Below are 15,468 nucleotides of genomic sequence, written 5' to 3' on the forward strand. Positions count from 1 at the left end.
ATTTCACGCTATCGTCGTAAAGTTCTCAACAAACACTCGTAAATAAAATGTCTATATAAACTTCACCATAACACAATAACGATTTTAGTTATTTAACGAACTCAGAGCAAGATAAACGTAAATCTAATTATAAATTGCTATAGTTTATTCTATAATAAATAACTTGACACTAAACGTAAGTAAAAATGTGTTAACGTGTAAATTTTTAAACTAAGAGTTCTTTGAGTGGAATAAAATATCGTATACTTATAATATTGATTGAATTTTAGTGCGAAAGTGCAAACAGTGTTATTAATTTCTTTAAATTTCAACGAATAAACTTTCCTTGGTGGTAAAACTTTGTGCATGCCCATCTGGGTAGGTACCACCCACTCATCAGATATCCTACGGCCAAACAACATTTACTTAGTATTATTGTGTTCCGGTTTGAAAGGTGAGTCAGCCAGTATTACAGGCACAAAGGACATCACACCTTTTTCCAAGGTTGGTGGCGCTTCGGCAATGTAAGGAATGGTTAACATTTCTTTCTATGGGCGGTGACCACTTACCGTCAGGTGGGCCATATGCTCGTGCGCCAACCTATAGCATAAAAAGGATTATTGCTAGGTTATTATAAACATTCTGTACTAATTTACTGAGTACATCACTTGTGAAATGATGATAACAGTTAATGTGATACGCCATTTTGGGTGAAAATGCAATGGTCGACAGAGCTTAGAGGATTAGCTGGCTGAAGTGGCAGTGGGCCGGTTAGAATGTTTTTGAGTTAAAAACGCAAATCCGCAAGCGTACTATGGCTGGCGGAGCGATGATGTATGAAAGGTGGCTGGTAGAAAGTGGATGAGCAGGGTCGAAGATCGAACTCAGTGGCACGAGTTGGGGGAGCTGTGAACTGATACAGGCTGATTATGATTATTGGTGATTTTGATGCATATACCTATCGTATAATTTTTATAATAATTTTTGTCAACAGCTAATGTAATTTTTTTGGATTTAAATACCGTAATTTAATTAAACACCTTTGCCGTTATTCAAGTTCTAGAATTTATACGAGTATTTATTATTAATTATCTATAGATACAAATTATATAAATGCAAAAGTAGCTCTGTCTATCTTTATGGCTGTAACTCTTTCAAGATGCCATTAGTCCGATTTTAATAAAATTTGGTTTGAAACAATCTTAAGCACTTAATAGGCTACCGCTAAAACGAAAGTGAAGACGCAGGCGAGAGCTAGTAAACAATATCCTTATAAAATAAAATTATCTATTCGTTGACGTTTCATTTGTTCATTGTTATATTTCACGCTATCGTCGTAAAGTTCTCAACAAACACTCGTAAATAAAATGTCTATATAAACTTCACCATAACACAATAACGATTTTAGTTATTTAACGAACTCAGAGCAAGATAAACGTAAATCTAATTATAAATTGCTATAGTTTATTCTATAATAAATAACTTGACACTAAACGTAAGTAAAAATGTGTTAACGTGTAAATTTTTAAACTAAGAGTTCTTTGAGTGGAATAAAATATCGTATACTTATAATATTGATTGAATTTTAGTGCGAAAGTGCAAACAGTGTTATTAATTTCTTTAAATTTCAACGAATAAACTTTCCTTGGTGGTAAAACTTTGTGCATGCCCATCTGGGTAGGTACCACCCACTCATCAGATATCCTACGGCCAAACAACATTTACTTAGTATTATTGTGTTCCGGTTTGAAAGGTGAGTCAGCCAGTATTACAGGCACAAAGGACATCACACCTTTTTCCAAGGTTGGTGGCGCTTCGGCAATGTAAGGAATGGTTAACATTTCTTTCTATGGGCGGTGACCACTTACCGTCAGGTGGGCCATATGCTCGTGCGCCAACCTATAGCATAAAAAGGATTATTGCTAGGTTATTATAAACATTCTGTTCTGCAGCATCTCAGACTTAATTTGATAAATTGATTATCATTTTAGGGTCATGGCCAGTAAGATCCTCGGTCCAGATATTGGGTTAATTTTAAAAAACAAAACACCAGAAGATGTAGCGAGGGCCATGATTGAAAGTGGGGGCCAGAAGGAGCCGTTCTATGTATTTTGTATTGATGAAGCATATAACAGGATACAGCATTTTAAAAAAATGATGCCTAGAATACAGATCTTTTATGGTAAGTTGATCAAAAGAATTCTTAATTTATTAATTATAAATTAATCATCGTGTAGTGAGCGAAACAGTCTGATCCAAGTCACCTTGAGGATGTTAGGACACGAAGTGACACCTGTTTTAATAATACGTCAAAAGAAAAGTCAATTTATTTTTATGAATTGCGAACTGAACCCGCGGCTTTACCTAGGCGAGATTTAGAAAACTTCACCCTACAACACCCTAGCACACAAACCGTCACCCCCTATTTCACCTACTTGAGGGATGAATTAAAAAAAGTAGCCTTTGTCCTTTCCTGGGATTAAAACTATCACCATTTCAAATTTCATCTAAATCAATTCGCGGTGAAGCGTGAAGAGGTACCAGACAGAGTTACTTTAGCATTTATAATATTAATATACAAATAATTATAAATACATATTGAACTAGTAACAAACTGTATATTACTGCACACACTTTTTGGAATAAGAATTGTTGTATTCGCTTTTGTTACTGCACTATAATACTTAGAGCGCTCCATCTGAATATCATGGAAAATAAAATTTTCATAAATTTTAAATATGATATTATTATTGTAGCTATGAAAGCAAATGACAGTGACAAAATGCTGAAATTAGCAGCTGGGCTTGGATTAGGATTTGACTGTGCGTCACCTGGAGAAATAAACAAAATATTAAAACTGAATATATCGCCATTGTACGTATTTCATTTACATATTTTAAAATAAGTTCCACAACCACAAATATCGAAGCGAGTCACATTGCGCCTTCATAAAATTGAATGTGTATTACTTTTTACAGGAGCATTATTTTCGCACTACCAATCAAGAGTCCGGAATGGATGGTTTTCGCCCGAGACTCTGGTATTCGTCATACAACATTCGACTCAATTAACGAGCTGAAGACGATTAAGCAATATTGGCCTGACGCTAAGTATATATAATTATATAAATCCATGGGTAGCATATTGTAAATATCGTTTGACAACAAAACTCCTACTAAAAATAATCAATAACAACTTTAACCATTTTAAATTTTGGACCTATAAATGGAATCCAACACATGTAACACTAATTCAAATTTCCATATCAAGTGCCAATAATTTTGTGACCTCGTGATTATCGGACAAAATCCGCCATTGAAATCCACTGGATCACCTCGGGAATGAGTACTCGATGACCATATATCAATTACGTTGTAATATTATCCTCAGTTGCCAAACTGTACATCAATTAGTTGACCATGATGCTTTGTGTAGCTTGCAGCTGACGTCTTTATTACTGTATCCGACATGACGTCATGAGAGGAGTGTTCATTGTTTTGATTGGATCAGTAGTCAGTTGTATTTGTCAATGCGTGCTATTAACTAATTCAATACCATATTACATAATGTTAATCCATTATCAGCTACATATAATTAGCTCATACAGTTACCGATATATAACAAATTGTATAAGATGATAAAGATATAAAACTTTTATATTTACTGAAGGTTCAATTTCAAATCGTCTCAAGTTCGCCTCAAGTAAGATGCATGTTAGTACCAACCTGTAGAAGAACAGCATAGTGGAATTAGCTCTAAACCTTCTCTTTGTTAGAAAAGAATAATTTGATCAGAAGTTGAACCTTACCTTTTACTAATTTTTCCAAATTATTATTTAAACATTAAATTTATAATAGATTATTTTTATATCTTGTCTTATTATATTTTAATATTTTAGACTATTGATTCGAATTAAAGTAGATGGAGAGAGTATCTATAAATTGGGTGAAAAATTCGGTTGTGACTTCGAAACAGAAGCCGTCTATCTTTTAGAAAAAGCGGCTGCGTTAGATTTGAAGGTAAGGTAGCTTTTATAAAATAACATGGTGACTTATTAACTTGTACTATTTACACTATATATACTTTAAAGTATCTAGCCATAGAAGACTCTGCTATAGTTTTACTTATACTAATATTTACTTCAGGTAGTTGGAGTAGCATTCCACGTGGGTAGTGCTTGTTCTTCAGCTGATAGTCATGTTATTGGATTACGACAAGCAAAAGCGCTTTTTGATCATGAAGCCCGAGCAGGCAGGCATATGAATATTATTGATATAGGAGGAGGATTCTTGAGCGATCGAACTGACCGAATTGACCAGGCACGTGGTATAATTTAAACCATCCTATTTTATTTTTTACCGACTTAATTTCCAGAGATTTGAATATCCATTTTTTGATGATATAGTGAGAGGCATCTCTAGATATAAAAAGAAAATATTCGTTTTACATAGTTGAATAGTTACTTGTTTTAAGAAAATTGATAAACAAAGTTACCATCTGATAATAAGTGATCTTGTGATATGATCATAAGTGATGACCTTGGCCCAAACTCTGCGAGAGGTTTACATAACATTGCGTTCATGTTCAGCGGTAGAATATTTATTCTGTGAATGGAACCCTAAACTAAATTATGTCAGTAACTAAACGTTCCGAATAATATTTTACAATTCCAGCAAATTAAATTACAAATAGCAAAGCTTGCTCTGGAATCAATTGCTGGAGCAACACTTATTCAAATGTAGATACAATTTATTGGAAATCGAGTTCTGTCAATAGATATTCCGAGCGGCGTCGCATTTTAATCAATCGTTTTCAAATTGCCGCAGAGATGTTGAACGTCTGATATTATTTTAAATCATTTTGTAACAGCCTGTGGATTTCCCACTGTTGGGCTAAGGCCTCCTCTTCCACTAATGAGAGGGTTTGGAACATATTTTGCCACGATGTTTCAATGCGGGTTGGTGGAATACACTTGTGTCAGAATTTCGAAATTAGACACATGCAGGTTTCCTCACGATGTTTCCCTTCACCGCCGAGCACGAGATGACACGAGAATTAGAAACACAAATTAAGCATATATATAATATATATAGCGGTGCTTACCTGGGTTTAAATCCAAAATCATCGGTTAAGACGCGTCCTGACCACTGGGCCATCTCAGCTCATTTGGTACAAAATGAGACTATTTTCGCTACTAATATGTGATTTTTTTACTATAGGTATCCAAATTAATAAATAGTACTTTGGGAGAATTATTCCCCGATCCAAATATACAAGTTATCGCGGAACCGGGACGATATATCTGTGATTCATCTTGCAATTTGTATTGTAGTATTAGCAATGTACGAAGGGTAAGATATAAATCAGACTTCTTATATTAAGAATATACTTGAAACATCTAATGCTTTTAGATAAAACCGACCGCCCATACCTTTTTATAGACGAAATTGTCAGGCGAACGGGCAACTGAAGTACCACCACCTGATGGTAAGTGATCACCATCACCCATAGACATTGGAGCTATAAGAAATTTTAATCAATCCTATGAATCATGTCTCTGGTTGTCTGTAAGTTGCACTGACTCAATCACCATTAAAACTGGAATACTTCACAACAATAAGCAATATTATAAAGTTTCTATAGGGTATTTGCTGCTAAGTGGTAGGATGTATGGTGAGTAGGTGGTGCCTAGTCAGACGGCCTTGCACGAAGCTTTACCACTGAGATTGCCGTAGCAGCAAAACGGTACAACGCTTATGCCGTAATGGTTGTTGCGAAGATTTGATTTATTGATTATCTTTAATAATATTTTATTTCATGACCTTTAAAATAAATGTATAACATTTCATATCCCGTGACAGACGTATATTTTATTCCATGATCTTATTTACTTGTCTATTAATAAAATGATAAAAATATTTGTGAAATATTTGATTATATTATACGCTTTATACGAGAGCCCAATTCAAACAAAGTATTGCCTTACTATAATGATTGTGAGATAAGAACTGTTATATCTTTGTTAAACATCATAAATTTTGATATGATTTAAATGTTATATTTGTTCACTTTAATCAGGTCACTAAAGGAGAGGAAATTGTAAATATGATTTATCTAAATGACGGACTTTTTGGATCCTTGAGATATCATGAGCCGTGGCATACTGTGAAGCGGTTTCAGGTAATTTATCTATACATATAATAAAATTGGTGTGTCTGTTAGTAAAATTAAAATAGTCCTTTTTTACTCAATGTCTATGTATGTATACAAGGTACATATACCAAAAAAACATTTTTTGCCGGTCTGTCTGTTTGTTCCGGCTTATCTGTACAACAGTCGGAGCGATTTTGACAGGACTTTCACTGTCAGATAACTGATATGATAAGGAGTAAATTAGGCTACAATAATATTTTTTTTGTTAAATTCAATTGCTAATTTCCTAAGTGTTATTCTGATATATAATCTATATTACAGTAAAATTTCATCCAAATTCATTCAGTAATTTTTTCGTGAAAGAATAACAAACATATATTCATCCATTATTACAAATTTTCGCATTTATATTATTAGTAGAACATTTAAATTTTAATAGCCAAATAACAATAAAGGTAATATCATTAAAATAGAATATCAATTTTAATGATTTTACCTTTATTTATTTTGTTTACAAGTCAATTTCAAATAGCACTTTCTGTGATATTTCGATTTCTTATAGAAAAGTTTTACAGTTTCAGAACATTTACGTTTCTCTTCAATAATAAATAACAAATGTGTCACAATACCACAGCAATTTATAATGTTGTTTTAACCAGACACGTGGTGAAGTTATAAATGAGAATCCCGAAAGGACTATACTCTGGGGCCCGAGCTGCGACTCGACGGATCGCGTGATGGAGAACTTGGACATCTTTCTGCCTCGCTGCACATCATTGGATTGGCTGGTGTTTTCCACGCAAGGGGCATACACCTTTGGATTTGCATCTTCCTTCTCTTGCTTAGAAAAACCCCAGATACGTTCGGTTATTTCACAGGAACTATGGTAAGATGGTTTTTATATACTATTTCATAAAGGTGCCAAAGCATAGGCCATTTGACTGGTTTTTAAAATCCATTTTATATTATTAATTAGAGGTTAAGGAACTCAGTAAAAGTTGTGTTTTTTTTTTTATTTCTAGTACATATTTGCCGCAAAAATCATCGTCACGTCGGTGACGTCACTTGCTTGTATTTTAATCTTTTGTACATATAGTACGCAAGCAAGGTTAACAAGCTAGTGACTTCATCATATGCCCAAGGAACGTTTTGTGTCACGTGACAAACGTTAAAAACATGCATTATTTATTGATTTTTGAATAATTTAAATATTATCTTCAACTTTCGTTAATAAATAACCATTTTGAAACTCATAATATGTACTGATTACAATAATTGAGACTTTACTTTTCGCATTGTCCAAATAGCCTATTGATTGTAAACAAGTCTTAAGTCAAGCTAGAAATATAAGCGATTACTCGTTTGACACTCGTCTCAGCCCCTGCTGTATACCGAGTATTAAGAGGCTTACAAAATATTTTTGTACTTAATACTCAATAATTATAACATATTAGATATGTACGGTATTCTTCGTTCTATTAAGATTACTATAAATCAATAAGGGCTGGTTCAGTTTCTGTATGAAGATAACAAAAATAATAAGGATTTTTTTTCGGACAATTCCCAAAATCAGAGTGCGAACTCACACGGGCGTTATAAAATTTCTTGTGCAGTCGACTAGTTCTTAGAGAGTGGATATATCCTCCTAAAGTGACATCTGTCAGTAGAATATAGTCATCATTATATTGTATCATAAAAATAGTCTGGTCCTACATAAGAGATATATATTTGGTACAGGGTTATAGAGGTAATTTCGGTAGTCAAAAATAAATCACGAAATTTGATAATAATTAAACTATATGTAGAAAACTTTTCTTGGTAGTTTTAGTTTTAGGTTCGTTGTTTTCATCAATTTGATGTCACCAAGATGACTGACAGCGTTTGTGCGGAAATAAAAAAGATTTAAAATGTAATTTAATTTTAAGACCAGAAAGCGTAAGCGTGTTTTATGTTTTATTGAATATTTCCTTCCAACCAAGAAAAACCGACAAGAAATCAGTAGTTACTCTTTTCCAAAATTTAAAATGTAAGTTATTTTAGTTATATACAATTAAGTATATATTTATACAATGTTACTAGTACTTGGATTTGACGCGCTACCGCGTGTCTAGATAATATTCCTGTCTCGAAGTAAATATGTTTATCTCTGTAATCTTGTATCAGATCATATGATTTTTGTATTTATGTTTTACAATATACTATTACTACTACTTATAAATACATATATATTTAATAAACTACAAATGAAAGGTAAAAAAAGTATAAGCTAATTAAAATTCGAATTTGTATTTATTCATTAATTTATATGTTGTGAATACAGCGGCTGGATGCATCCAGCCGTGACTGTCGAACAACATTAAACATAGCATAATTAAATTGAAATCAATTTTAAATACATTTAATAATGAGCGTATTTATACTTCCATGAAAATGTTTAAATACCATTATTTCACAACGCTAAATTATTAAACAATACTCATTTTTATTTAAACGTTGTAATGTATCTTAACATTTTGAATTCCAATGTACTGCTATTATTACCTAAATTTTCATGGAAATATAAATTCGATCGTTACTAAATATACTGAAAATTGATTCCAATTTCAAAATCGTATGAAATATTTTTGATGATTGAGTTCGCGTAAATCTATCTGAGTATTTATCTTGTAACTTATCAATTATGATATGTTTCAAATTGGGTTCCGGTGTCAGTGTGAGTAATACACACTGACTTTGTCGTTGCAAACATCTTGTCTGTCTTTGACAAAGCACATGTCAGATTTTCTGGCGCATCCCAAATTGATGTCGCGGTAGTTTAATAAACAGACAGAATATTAAACAACATTAAGAAACTATGTCCCAGTACTGGACAAAGGCCTATCCTTACTCGGGAAAACTTTCTGCACCATGCTATTCCAATGCAGGCAACGCTACTTACAGTTTTACTTTACCGCCAAATACACAGTTAACAATAGATACAAATTAAGCACATGAAGAATTGTACAGAAGTTCAGTAGTGACTCATGTCTTCTAACTTTGTTATCAAGACACTCATAAAGAATCAGAGAGTTATTTTTTTTTATAGCGCAATATTATCTACGTACCATCATGATTCACACATAACAAATAATGTGATCACAGGTCTCGTCTGTAACATTTGCACATAATTCTAGGCAGCAAGCAGCATTTGTGCTCATTGCCAAGTCACTATAATTATAATATAAAGAAAACTATTGATACAATTACTAAATGTTGATTTATAACTACATAATAATTTGAATAGGACTTAGCTTCTATGAAATCTCAAAACTTTTTACGATGGAAAGACTGCATCGAGAGACTTGGAATTTTTTTTACATTGAATGTTTTTGGTGGGATATCTATTTCTTATTAAAACTGTATTCATAGTCACTAGGCAACGACGTAAACGTACACAACGTTTAAGCCATATGATATCGCTTTGAGCCTTTAATTAATCCATTATATTTACTCTATTTAGATCTGTTTGTGTACAAAACGTCATATTCATATCAGTTTCAGCAATAATAAACCTTTATTAACAATTATTTACATTAGCTGAATTATATTATGTAATATGTATTATATTATATATATAAATGTTATGTTTTTGACAAACATAATTTTAGATTTTTTGAATGATTTTATATTATTTTTGAAATTACACTTATCTTGGTGCGTTACGAAAAAATGATGAGTGATTTTTTAGGATACGCGTGCGGACATGACGTATACGCAATGAAGTCGCTCGAAATATACAAATTCCTGTCTTACTTTATTTTATAATGTTTAATTTATTCCAAATTTAAATTTTCATCGTCATAGTGGTCATGTGAAAAGCAGTAATTACATTTATTGTAATAATAATTATTATTTTATTCTTATTGAATTATAATTACTTACTTCTAATTATTTGTATACAATTAAAAACTATTTTTTATAATATTAAATAGAAATTCTCACGATCTTAAATATGTAGACGCATTCATTTATATAAAAATCACTATTAAAAATAATCAATCTTTGAATATTTATAGGCTGTGGATGCATTCTTAATTTATGCATTTCTCCATAATATAAGTCTATACTTTAATATAGAAACTACATAAGCAAAATACGTGTGAATTCCTTAACGAAAATCAAACACGGCGATGGATCTTTGTGGACAAACACACACAATGTTCCAACTATAGGGAACACCTTGACAGAAATTGGAATTGACCCGGTGATTGGAATTGGTTCGATTCTTGACCTCAACGTCAGATTCATATCTGATTCCGAACAATTTAACTACTAGACGCTTACATACATCAAGCCTGTGATGACAATGAACTATCAATTTATCCAAAAAAATATGTCTTATAAACATCATATAAAATATAGTCATGAATATTTTATATGGTTTATACGCAATAGTTCATCTTTGTATTAAAAAACCTTGCTTGTTTCAGGGACAAAATAAAAAATAGTACGTTTTTCAATTCAAACGAATTTACTGAAGAATATGATATTTCATCGGCGCTGCCTTCAACTTTACCGCGAATCACTAAAACGAGGAACATAACGGGCTCGAATAATACTTTGAAGATATAACGAGCGATAGATATGATAAAAGGAAAATGGTATCGAATGGGTTCATTATTTTTGTATACTTTTAAAAAATGCATACATTTTTTGAGTCCGAAATAACAAGCTACTACAACTCATATACAGGACAATATCCAAGGACGGCGAAGTGTAGTAATCAGAACTTTTCTCCTAACAAATACGCCAATGGAATGGAAACAACATCCATCCACCATCCCGAACATTACACACCGCATACAAGATATCGTAATGATCGCCGATCTTTGAAACAAGATGACAATTTAAAACTCTCAAAACTACTGATGTTCACTTTTCATATATTTTTGCAATATTATTACTTACTAATTGTTAACCTCTCGCTTCGCTGGGCTCAAAGCAGAGGATCAAAAAATAATAGCCTTGAATCATGTACAAAAAATTTCGCGTCGACTGGACACGTTCAATAGTTCGACGTGATTGGGGTACAAAGAAAATAAATATTATATACTAGGTCCTTACAAAAATAGTAATTCATATTTTTTATCTATGCTCATAGTTTTCGGTAATCTTTAATGTTCAAATCTTAAATGTAAGCCAATTATTTATTAAGTAATATTATGTTATTCAATATTTCAACAAAAATGTATTAATCTACTTTTTATACATATTAAATGAGTATTACTCATTACTTTTTTAATGCTACTCTATGTTTCTTTAATTGCAAATTAAAGTAAAAATTAAAATAACACATACCTACATGTAATATCACTTGCATCTATATATTAAATTATTACATTAAATTTATATATATGTATATATACATACATTAGAATTTATCTTAAGTATTATATTACTGGAAACAAAACTTTGATTGAATAATAAAAATTAAGAAATGTTTTGACAAAAAAAAATGTGATTTACGATTTTGTCATTAAAAAAGTGTTTTATAAAGTTGTGGATTCATTTCATTTTCGCTATCAAGTCTGAAATATTGAATGAAACTTAGAAACCGATTAGTTCTAAAGATAAGGTCATTGTAAAACAAATTGTCCCTGTATATGCTTAGATCTTTAGAATTAGGCAACGGATTTTGATGTTTTTTTTTTAATAGAGACAGTGATCCGAGAGAAAGGTTTTTGTATAAAATACAATATAGTAAGAAAATACTGATAATTTTAGAAGCTTCCAATATGACGTCGTAAAAAACCCAAATTATGTAGTATATTCTGTATCTGCATTGCACCCGTATGGAGTTGGGGCGGGTCGCTAGTTAATAATGTTACAAGCATTAATATATTTTCACATTTAAGTGAAATAATTTGGATATAATCTTAGTGTGATATATCTATAATGATAAAGGTAGGCTAACGACCAAATGGGTCACTTCGTGGCAAGAGATTACAATCGTCCATAGATAATGGTGCTGTAAGAAATATTTACTATTCTCTACAACGCCAATACAATACCAACCTTAGAAACTAAAATTTTACTGTCAAAATCAAAATAAACTTTATTCAAGTGGGCTTTTACAAGCACTTTTGAATAAACAATTAAGTGGAGCTACCACCGGTTCGGAGAGCAGATTCTACCGAGAAGAACCGGCAAGAAACTCAGTAGTTACTCTTTTTCAATATTTAAAAAATACAAAGTCATGTTAGTTAATACAATTATTTAAATTAATATATCCTGCGTGGAAGTCAATAGGTATTAATTCCACGCTTTTTTATCATGTACAAAATCTTGTATCGAGTAATACGCCTTTTTTACCAATGTATATTTTATGAACGATTTGAATTTACGAAGAGGCAAAGTTAAAAATGTCGTAGTGATAAAATATCAGATGAGCGGGTGGTACCGGAAAAAAACGGTCTTACTCAGCCCTACGAGCAAGAATATGTATAAATGTCATTTTGACAGATCTCAATTTTTCAATATTGTGCTGTGAAAGTTTAATTTGTAAATAAATAGCATACTAGAAAATGACCACAGAACAAAAAAATTCAAAAAGTGATATGCACAATTGACTTTTATAATTATAAGATTTAAAGGCTACACACATATAAATAGCTCACCATAAGTCCCTTTGAACATTACTCGCATGAGATACAAAGAGGGTTCTTATAGAATGTAACCAACATACAATTAAATTATTGTTAACATAAAATACGTCGTTTTATTTCGACTCCAAGGCCCGAGGGAGTGTGCTAGATATAAAAATCTCAAAATACCTATACAAAACCTTAATATCAGAACAAACAATTACTTAAAAGGACTTAAGTCCATTTAATTTAGATCCCTACATTAATACCAGACGCAAGCATTATGGGACTAAAATAAATCTGGTGAATATTATCATTTAATTACTTATTTGGAGACCTCATTTGAACCGTTCCTTGGTTTGGTCAAATTAGGTTAATGCGGCAGACCTCGTGACCTTCCTCTCTGCGTTAAGTGCTAAGACCATACAAAATTTCTTTATTTCAGTAAAATTAAAAGTCGGGTAAGCACTGGTTTCATAATTTTCAACAAAATTAACACTAAATTACTCTGAGATTTTAACGTACTTACGTTAAAGGCTAAAGCGGCCCTTAGAGATAAGAGTTCTTATAAGAGAAAATTATATATATACTTATATATAAATTTTTAACACACAATTCAATTCAATAGTTATAATTAAACGATCGTGAATTAGTCATTCGCAAATTTATTATGTTATGTTATGAAAAAAAATGGAATTAATCAATTGCAATAATAATTCGCATTTTTTTTTGTTTTATTCACGAGTGACAAAAAAGAAAATTTTTAGATAAATTTAATATTTATGTTACTTATATTTGAACAATATATTTTATATATGTAACAACATTAAATGCTTAAATATATACAAATATGAACTAAATCTAGTTACTGTATAAATCTTGACCGCGTGGAATGGTGGCAAGAATGCTATATTTATTATATTATTTCATAATTTATATGTATCTTTATCAACGTTCTATGTATAACCTATCAAATAACCTTCTAACCGATCAAAGCTACGTCACGTAGCTTGTATGAAATACATATATACACGAATTACATCAATTCAAATCGAATTCAAAGCAACAATACACTATTATTATATTAATTAAAACCGGTACGTATTCCCTTACACACTCATGGCTATAATGGAGTTCTTAGAACATTTTATCTCGAAGTATCCATTTATGTAAAGGCTTTCCACATAACACTATTCCAGACGAAATATGGTACAAGGGTAATTTACCTTAAATGTGTTGGGTGCCGGGTCGAACTAATAAATGTGGAGATAGGGGTATTGATGCGTAAGGTCTCAAGGCTGAGTCAGCCTAATTTATAAACAGTTTAACCCGACTAAAGGCCAATAAGCCGCTTAAGCTTTTTTCGATAATTGTGATATTTCCCTTGATAAGACACTGAGTCCAAACTTTGATTGAGTATATCTTTAGATAGATTGTCAAAGACGAGAACGCGTCGAAAAATATAATATTAAAAAGAGTAGAAACAGCTAGTGAACAAAAATAAAAAATATATTTATGAAACTACTAGACCAATTTTAATTTTAATGAAACTTACACTGTTAGGGAATAACCGATGAGCCGAGATGGCCCAGTGGTTAGAACGCGTACATCTTAACCGATGATTGCGGGTTCAAACCCAGGCAAGCACCGCTGTTTCATGTGCTTAATTTGTCTTTATAATTCATCTCGTGCTCAGCGGTGAAGGAAAACGTCGTGAGGAAACCTGCATGTGACAAATTTCATAGAAATTCTGCGATATGTGCATTGCACCAACCCGCATTGGAACAGCGTGGTGGAATATGTTCCAAACCTTCTCCTCAAAGGGAGAGGAGGCCTTTAGCCCAGTAGTGGGAATTTACAGGCTGATGTTGTTGTTGTTGAATAACCGATGATTGCGGGTTCAAACACAGGCAAGCACCACTGAATGTTCATGCCCTTAATTTGTGTATATAATTCATTTTGAGCTCACCAGTGACCAAAAACATTGCGAGGAAACCTGAATGCGTCTAATTTCAACGAAATTCTGCCACATCTGAATCCACCAATCTGCATTGGTGCAGCGTTGTGGAATATGCTCTCAACCATCTCCTCAAAGGGGCCTTGTCCAGCTGTGGGACATTTACAATGTTACTAATACGAATACTATGTATATATAATATGGCATATTGTTAAATGATTTAAATATTTAAGTTTCTGTATATTCCAAAAGTTGAAAATGACATCTTAAGTGATCAACGACTGAAATATTGTCAATTCTTGTTTAATTACTTTATTAACTTTTCTCTAAGCAGCCGATACCAATAGTTTGAACAGCACGATTCATCGAGATTGTTCAGGTACTTAATTAGTGTTTATTATTCATGTCGTGTTCAGTAGTTAAGGGAAAACATCGAAAGTAACCTGTGTTGGACGAAAATCAAACATGGGGATAGACCCCTAAGCATTCTGAAGGAGACTATTCTAACCTACAGTGTATTTGACAAATTATTTTGTACCGGATAAATGGATGGATTTTTTCTCTATGACGTCAAAACTGAATGGGTCTAAGTCCGAAATAGAAATTAAGATTATTTTTATGTCTAATACTTGGAATATAACTACCCTGCATCCGCTGGCCGGTACTAAAAAAAGTAAAGTTTAAACTTTAAACTTTTATATCTGATTTGTTGCTCTGTATTTTGGTATTCCCGATGGATGTTTCTCTTCTGCTTTT

General features: G+C 32.1%; 1 protein-coding gene across 1 annotated transcript; it reads left to right on the top strand.

The window, feature by feature from the left end:
• Positions 1-1,974: 1,974 nt before the first annotated feature.
• Positions 1,975-10,748, top strand: LOC124543997 (ornithine decarboxylase 1-like). The gene is made up of 9 exons (XM_047122317.1): positions 1,975-2,161; positions 2,736-2,853; positions 2,958-3,089; positions 3,878-3,998; positions 4,125-4,298; positions 5,199-5,330; positions 6,058-6,159; positions 6,792-7,018; positions 10,602-10,748. Exons 1-9 carry the CDS (start codon positions 1,975-1,977, stop codon positions 10,741-10,743), a joined length of 1,335 nt encoding a protein of 444 aa, XP_046978273.1. The 3' UTR covers positions 10,744-10,748.
• Positions 10,749-15,468: the final 4,720 nt, after the last annotated feature.

The sequence above is a fragment of the Vanessa cardui genome, chromosome 4, assembly GCF_905220365.1.
Source record: "Vanessa cardui chromosome 4, ilVanCard2.1, whole genome shotgun sequence".
Classification (NCBI taxonomy): Eukaryota; Metazoa; Arthropoda; class Insecta; order Lepidoptera; family Nymphalidae; genus Vanessa; species Vanessa cardui.